Source organism: Euprymna scolopes, chromosome 39, assembly GCF_053919585.1.
Source record: "Euprymna scolopes isolate OS-2025 chromosome 39, ASM5391958v1, whole genome shotgun sequence".
Lineage (NCBI taxonomy): Eukaryota > Metazoa > Mollusca > Cephalopoda > Sepiida > Sepiolidae > Euprymna > Euprymna scolopes.
The window spans coordinates 5725150-5733975 of record NC_136520.1 but is presented as its reverse complement, the minus strand read 5'-3'; the positions used below and the strand labels follow the sequence as shown (position 1 = coordinate 5733975).

The window sequence follows — 8826 nt, the reverse complement described above, 5'->3', positions numbered from 1 at the left end:
TCTCTATTTCTCCTAGCACACAGAAAAATTAAGCCTTTTTTCTCGTTGAGAAAATAAAGGACACTCTCTGCTTTTTCTTGTCAAAACAACGAACAGTCTCAATAACTTTCACATTTGCAAGATCTGTCTATCCAGACGCACCTTTTGGACACTAAAAAAATTTATTCGTTTGTTACTTGTTATTTTTGTGTAAATAAACACCGTTTATTTCACATGTTTGATTTTATTTTATTTTATTTTATTTGTAGTGGAAAAAGGGATCTTATGAGACCCAAGTCTTCAAGTCCAACATATACAAATTTCTGATTAATCGCCCCCTTAAGTAAGACGCTTTATCAAATCTCCAATACCAACTATTACTACGATATTATCACATTGATTATTGTACACAAAGTAACCCTTATCCCCGAGTGGCTTACGGGCCTTGATAAGTGGTGATCCCCATGTAAAAACAAAGAGTACCGTTGGCTTGTAATAGTAATTTGGATTTGATCATAAGGAAATAACTCCGATCTTACAAAAGGCAATATAGTTTTTATATTCAATCCCAGACAACGCTGTGTCTCCCTGCTGTCCCCATACAATCTTTTCCCTCATACTGTTATATTATGGGGTACTTAAAAGGGGTACAACGATATGTGTACTTGGGACGAAAGGTTCATCCTGATCTGTATACGTGTCACTAATGTCTATTGTTGGTTCTTCACTATTTGAACCCTAGAATTATGATATATTCATATCTAATTGTTCATATGTGCGTGTGTGTGCGTGTGTGTGTTCGTGTGTGTGTGCGTGTGCGTGTGTGTGTGCGTGTGTGTGTGTGTCTATTGTTGGTTCTTCACTGTTTTTAACAGAGCTCGGACGCGTGTATTGCAGCGGAGGTAGAAACTGTATTATAATTAACATATGCAAATGACCGGGCTGTGTGCGAGGTGACGTCACAGCGAGGAATAAAGAAAGAAAAATTATTAAAAAAATAAAAACGTGGTTAGAAGACAGACATAGACGTGTTACCCATGTGGGCCGAGAGCGACACGAAAAGACGTGCCCTAAACATGGCCGAGAAAAGGACAGAGCACCATGTGTTCGACACGGCAGAGTCTTATTAAGAACAATGGAGTTTGAGAAATCTTTTGAACAAAAGACAAAGTATTTAGTGTTGAGACATTATGTTGAACAAAGATGGCGGTAGTAAAATCAAATCGGCGAAGAATCTGCAATCATGATCTCGAGTGTTGAGTAATTCTTAATAACAAAGATGCCGATAAGAATCAATGCAACCACGATTCAGTCGTTTCAAGACAGAGGTTGACAGCGAACTGAATTCAATCCAAAATTTGATATTTTTTTTATAATAAAGTTGGAGGCTTCTGATTGGTTGAATTGCTAACCGTAACTTATTATTTATGATATATTCATATCTAATTGTTCGTGTGTGTGTGTGTGTGTGTGTGTATGTATGTGTGTGCGTGTGTGGTACATGCATTTTGGACATACCTTCATGCATCGTTGATCTTATCCACCTGGAATACATCTTGTTCTTGGAGGGGAGTCTGGAATCTGTTTGGACGAATATTCATTCACTTCCAAGAAAGCTGTTTTTTTTTGTCTTTTTTTTTTTCATAGGCATCACCACTTATCAAAGCTCAGAGGCCACTCGAGGATAAGGGTTAAAGGGTGTACAGTAGAAATTGGACAATATAGTAATTGTTAGTAATGGAGATTCCGTAAATTTGTTAACTTATATGGAACGGCTCATCAAAAACTTGTTTACGTTAGACTTGAAGACAACCATATTGTAGTCAGCTGGAAAGCAGACAAACGGAAGACAATTCCATAGGCGTGCAGTTCTAAGAAAGAAGCTTTGCTCATGGAATCTATGCTTAGGTTTAGGCACAGAAAAAGAGTGGGGGAAACTAGTGATAGTGTTTTCTGCTAGACGGGTGTTTCTTGTGAAATTTTGGCAAGGGGGGACCATAGTTGGTTTTATATAGTTTTTATTCACGTTCCAGGTGTTGATCGCAGAAGAATGGAAAGTGAATATCTTTGCTTGCGTAGTTTACTATTAGGTCTCTATTTTCACACATGTCAGCTCCCTCCCCAGTGAAGAGAGGAATGACCTGTTAAACCGTCTGCTCTCCTTTACGTCCAAATTCAAACTCTCAACGATCTCCAGCTAACCCGATCCATGTAACATACACGCAGATCAGATCAGCTGAATAGACCTTCCAGTAAACTTGTTTATGATCTATCTTTGTTATATTTTGACAGATTTTATAACTATTCTTCATATTCACCTCCTGTCCATCTCTCCAGTTAGATAGAGCAAGCAGATAGACAACTAACAAATACTCTCTTGTGTTCAAACATAACAAAAGAGAGTCGCCAATTCATAGCCTTCTAACAGTGCTCAATTAGAGACATAAGGCACAGCTGGTAGCATCATCTATAACTTTTCTATATCCCATTCCTTGACACAGACAGTAACATTCCCAACCCATCTCCCAGACCGTCACGACCAGCAAGCCTCACTTCAGGATCTATTTCTGACAACATTGCCAGGGCCGCTGCGAGGAAGGTGGGCTCTCTCTACCGTGCTAGAAAACTACTAACACCCGAAAGTATCCTGTACCTCTATAAGGCAACCATTCGCTCATGTATGGAGTATTGCTGTCATATTTGGGCTGGTGCATCGGCTACTAGTCTCTCGCTCCTTGACAAGGTTCAAAAGAGAGTCACAAATCTGATAGGCCCTGAACTGGCATCTAAGCTTCAGCCTCTGTCCCATCGACAAAATGTTGCATCCCTCTGCCTGTTCTACAAGTATTTTAATGGAGAATGCTCTGACGAACTGCAAGCACTTGTGCCCCCACGACGTAAACACCCTCGACAAATCCAACAGGCAGCTAAATCTCACCCCCACACAGTAGAGATCCCTAGATGTAAAAGATATTTCTACTCCAGTAGTTTCTTCCACAGAACTGCTAGACTCTGGAATTCCATTCCAGGTCCCTGCTTCCCCAACTGTACTGACGTGCAGAAGTTCAAGTGTAACGTGAACAGACATCTTGCCGCCCAAACCCCCACATAGTACCCCAGTAGATGTTACCCCTGATAGTAGCCCCCTACACCAAAGTGGCAATGTGCCTTGTTTGGGGTGAAAATGTAATAAAAAAAAACGTAACAATACTTACCGGTGATAGTTGACTTTCTTCATCTTCTATCTTCAAAAGAGTTGTACTCTGTTATTTTCACGGTCTGTCACGGCTACAGCTCCATTGGTCATCACGCTCACCCCCTCGGGGCTCTTGAACTGGTTTGGTTGCTCCCCCCAAGTACCGAACATCGAATAGAAACGACCGTCTCCTCGGAATACTTGAATCCGGTGATTGCCACAGTCTGCAACGATCACAAACCCCTGGTCATCAATGGAAATTCCCCGGGGGTTACAAAGATGACCTCGGCCGATCCCTTCTGAACCAAAACTGAAGAGGTAGTCCCCGTAAATACTGAACACCTGTATTCGGTTGTTGTTGCTGTCTGTCACGTAGATGAGATTATCTGGACTGACTGCAAGATAGTGCGGTGAGTTAAAGGTACCCGGTTGACCGTGGCCTGAACGCCCAAATTTCCGGACAAAGTTTCCGTTGGCCTGGAATACCTAAAAAAAAAAAAAAAAAGATATAAAAAGAAAATGACGACATTTGTTTTTGTTGTTGTTGCAGTGGATAAAGGCATCAAGTCTGTACGTTTCCAGTTGAGTATTGTCTGAAGATAGCGGTTTCAATCCTACCCAAAGTAGGCCAGAGGATTAATTGGCCAAAAACCCTGCTGAGACAACAGCAACTATGGAAGGCAGTAATTGCTGGGGATACAGTTACAATATTCAGCATTCCTATCCCATTGTGGTTAATCATCTGAAGAAGGCTGTAAATATTTAACTCTAAATATTTAACTTATAGAGTTATTTTTTCCCCCTGATTACACATAATTATGTGTAGAGATTTTCTCAAACGTAAAAATACGCTTGCGGGGGATAGTCTATAGATTTTAGTTTTACTGGTTGTTTAAAATCAATAAATATTCATTATTTTAACATTACTACCAGCCGTTGAAGATTTTGTTTTTAACAAAATCAAATAAAAAGAAAACAATTAAAAGAGTTGTTTTTGGCATCAGAAAATAGGCAGAAATTTTACTGATTCTGATAACTCCAAAAAAAGTTCTGATTTTTCCAATTCCTGGTTCTGATTAATCGTCCCAACACTAATACATAATGACCTATTTATTGTAATACTAGCAGGGGTGGGGGTCTAGCTGGGTCATAAAATGCACTTCAGTATATTTTAATTTATGCAGATTTCGTATTTATTATTACAGAACTAGTTCTCTATTGAATATTATATTGTACCTAATAATACTGGTTTCAAATGTTTTTTAAAAAATGACTTAGATGCCATCAGCAAGAATCAAAATATTTAGTACTCCTGCCGATGTAGCTATCGAAGGATAAGTAAGAAAAACTTAATATTAAACAACTTAAAGAAATGAATTGAATGCACAGAAAGTAAAAATGTCGGCAAATTGAAATGAACGGTTTGCATTTCAACTTGCCAATATGTCTGTACGTGTTATTCTTTAGTTGAAACACCAACAACTATGCAGATAAAGTCAGCAAAAAAACAAAAAAAAAATGCAAGAATTTTGTTTATTCTTTTTCACCACAAACAAAGCAACGTAAGGATTGTATCTAACAAGGGACCGTGGGGAGTTGAGCAGCAAGATGCCTGTTCATATTTAATTGTTGCTTCACCATGTTTTGGCCAACTTATTCTTTGGTCTTCTTCAGGTGGTTAACCGTAACAGGATAGACTTGTTGAGTCTTGTAACTGTATCCCCAGTAATTACTGCCTTCCATAGTTGCTGTTGTCTCTTCACCAATGTTTTGACCAACTAACTTTGGGGTCCGTAGCATAGTGGATAAAGGCATTGCGTCTCTATGGTTTCAGGTGAGCATTGTCTGAAGATAGCGGTTTCAATCCTACCTAAAGCAGGTCAGAGGATTAGTTGGTCAATACATGGTGAGACGACAACATGTTGAGCAAAAACAAAAAGTGCTAGTAGGAAGGCAGGCCCGAACCCGTACCACAAAGGAGGAAAAGAAAGTGAAAAAACTTTATTATAAACTAGCATAGGTGCCCGGCGTTGCCCGGGTGTTTCGATGTGTATGTTGAGCAAAAAAAAAAAAAAAAAGTGGTAGTAGGAAGGCATGCTCGAACCCGTACCGCAAAGGAGGAAAAGAACGGGGTAAATGCTGTTACGACCACCGCCAAACCAGAAGCGACATTTTTTTAAAATTAAGGCTAGAAAATCTAAAGGAGAGGATAACTTTAAAAAATATCGGCAAAAAAGTGCCCCCCCCCCCGTAGAAAAGTGCCTAGTTGAAGGGGAAGATATTAATGTTTTTAGCCAATTTTTCGATATTTGTCCTATGAAAGATCAAACTTTAAAACGATACTGATGTTGGTAAAATACGTCGCCTCTATTGACAGTTTAAGGCAGACATGTAAACAGACATACATACATACATACATTTATATATTGGTAACTAAAACTTTTCGACCCAAACTGATGAAAAAGCTTGCCCTATCTCTGAATACCCTTTATGTAAAATTTCAAATATTTAGACCAGAAATTGTCTAAGTAATTTGGAAGAGACCGCAGAGGTCAATTTTTTTTTTAACTTTGACCCCTATTATGACCGCTTAACATTTATTGTTTTGGGCTCAAATCAAGTTATTAAGTTAGATCCATCTCCAAGGAACCTATATCTAAAATTTCAAGTGGGTAGACCCAAAATTGCCGGAGGAGTTTGGTAGAGTTCTCAAAAGTCAAATCGTTGAACTTTGACCCCTAAATCGCCAAATTTCTGGCCAAAAACCGATCACATCGATTTTCCCAAATCTCAGTAACCTGTATATCAAATTTCGAGTCTGTAGACTAAAAATTGACAGAGTTATTGCGTAGGGAAATGTACACAGACACTTTCACTTATATATATATATATATATATATATATATATATATATATATATATATATAATTATTACGGTAAATAATAATGTCAGCCCCTTTAAGAAACTTATTTCTTATCGTTGAGCACTTTCAGTTGTAATAAAGTCGGTCAACTTTGCTCATATGCGCAGATCGCCATATAATGATTAGATCACTCTGACTGACGTTAAAAGCATATAATAAGAATAAATGTTTAAATTTCAACTGCATATCTCGCGGTTGACAGTGAATGGTTCGGGTCCTTGCTAATGAAGCCACACATGACTTCTGTTGCTGGGGTTTGAATCTCTTGACTGGCGTTAATCGTGACACCCTGCACTGATGATTCCCGAAAGGGTGAAACACTAGTATCTGTAGGTATTTAATAATTATTATAGTAAATAATAATAATAATAATAATGATAAATATATATATATATATTTATCATTATATATTTAATAAATAAATAACAAAAGTCTATATTTCAAATTTCATGATGTTTACCATCTTACAATTTATTCCTTTAATTCAGTTGACATATACAATTCTTGTAAATGTCAATCGAATTAAAGGAATAAATTGTAAGATGGTCAACATGAAATTTTGAATATAGACTTTTGTCATTTATTCATTATATGCTCTGTAATTACATTGAGCTTTTTAAATAAGGATTTATATATATAAAAAGGAAATATAAGTAGATAAAGAATATTTCCACGGAAATTATATATATATATATATATATATATATATATATATATATTAGTACAAAACTTTATTGAAATTCAAAGGCTTACATTTTTTCTTTTATATAATTCTTGTTTATTTCATCTTGGATCTCTTTATCACAGCCTTTTCGTTAATGGGATGATGATTTTATGATTTTCATTAAAATTTTCATGACAATTTTATGATTTTATGAAAACATAAAATTATAAAATTGCCATCCCAGTAACGAAACAGCTGTAATGGAGAGATCCAAGATGAAATAAACAAGAGTTATATAAAAGAAAAAATGTAAGCCTTTGAATTTCAACAAAGTTTTGTATTATACATGCTCTGCACCTATAAAATAGATGCATTGAGCTTTACTCGAAATTAATGGTAATTCAGTTTTTATCATAACAGTCTCAACCCATTAAATGAAAACGCTATACATTGCAATTAACAATATTTCAAAAATAAACATATATATATATATATATATATTTAGTGGAAATGGTAATTAATAAAAACTGAAGAAAGTGCTCAATACTGTTGTAGAGCAAATATGCGTTTTATTTTTTATTACCTTATCGTTCTGTTCTGTAGCATCCTCAGACTTTTACAGAAAAAAGGTAGCTGAAACAATAATGTAACTTAACAGAAAGATACGGTAATAAAAAATAAAACATATATATATGTGTGTGTGTGTGTGTGTGTGTGTTTTAACAAAAGCCAAGACATCAAAGAATGGATTTGATAGCAACAAATAGTGTATTTCAACATTAGTTACAATTGTTTCAAGACCATTTGGACAAATTCAATCATTATGCCGTTTGAAAATTTTCACAAGGACAGCCTTTCGTCAGACTTGTTGAATAAAAAACACTTTAACTACGAAATATTATGGAAACCATTTCCCTTATAAGGAAAAAAAAAGGCGAAAATATTTTACCTATATCTCATCCTTGCAAAGATTTTCGTATCTCTATTTAAAAAAATTTTCAAACAAATTATCATACAACATTACCACTAATTATCTATGTTCGTTTAATATGTATCTATAAAAAACATTTTCTATCAAATTATACAACATAACCACTAATAACTTAAATTTACTTAATGTTTTACTAATACTATTCATAAAGTTCTTAAATTAAATTTCTTTATTTCTTTATTTAATTTAACTTATTTTTTCTAATCCGGACAAATCAACTAAGTTATATTGTTGCGATTCTATGTTAATTCTGTATCTGAAATTTGCTTTTTTTTATTTATAAAAATATCGGCTAACCTATTTATGTGATTTAAAAAAACGGTTTTTGTTTAAAACGTATTCAATAAGGAAAGAAAGTTTAACATTACTTTATACTTAGTTCATTCTCATTCTTCATTTAAAATTAAGGATCTCAATTTATTTTTAATTTTTTATTTTCTTTAGTTCCTTCCTATTAAGATTTACGAATATCGGATATTTTAGATGTAGAAAGGGAGATGACTCTGTACATCCGAAATTTTACAGGTTTAGTCGAATTATAAGTTACCAAAATCCTAATATGTATCCATAACGTTGAAAGGGAGGTAACTCAAGCCGTTCGATATTCTAAGTTTGGTAAATTCCTCATATGTATTTATGATTTATTTATTAATTAAACAAATCCAATTAAAACTAGGCTAACCTATTCAAAATATAAGTTTGTAATGCATATCCTAACCATGATACTAATTTAATTATCAAAGATTTAACCTACGTTTGCCATCCAACCATAATTTTCTGAGGTTATGCGTGGCTTTAATACAAAATAACAATTCAGGAATTAAGTTCTTAAATACGTATCTATTAATAATACATATCCCATTTATAAGTATTCTAATAATAAATCTAATCTTTAGCTCGATGTACGTTTTACTCCAATGAAACCTTGTTTTTTTTTTGTTTTTTTGGATTTAATCGTTTAGAACAGGTGTAGTATTTAAAAAGCAAGGATTTTTCAAGTTTTACTGATCTTTTTTTTACATAGGCATCACCACTTATCAAGGTCCAGGGACCACTCGAGGATAAGGGTTAA

General features: G+C 34.9%; 1 protein-coding gene across 1 annotated transcript in view; it reads right to left on the bottom strand.

The window, feature by feature from the left end:
- LOC145263637 (uncharacterized) overlaps positions 1–8826 on the bottom strand; it is a 42249-nt gene that overhangs the window by 12594 nt on the left and 20829 nt on the right. The window contains exon 2 of the mRNA XM_080120490.1: positions 3195–3661. Within this exon, the coding sequence (XP_079976616.1) occupies positions 3227–3661 (435 nt within the window). The 3' untranslated portion in view covers positions 3195–3226. The remainder of the gene's footprint in view (positions 1–3194; positions 3662–8826) is intronic.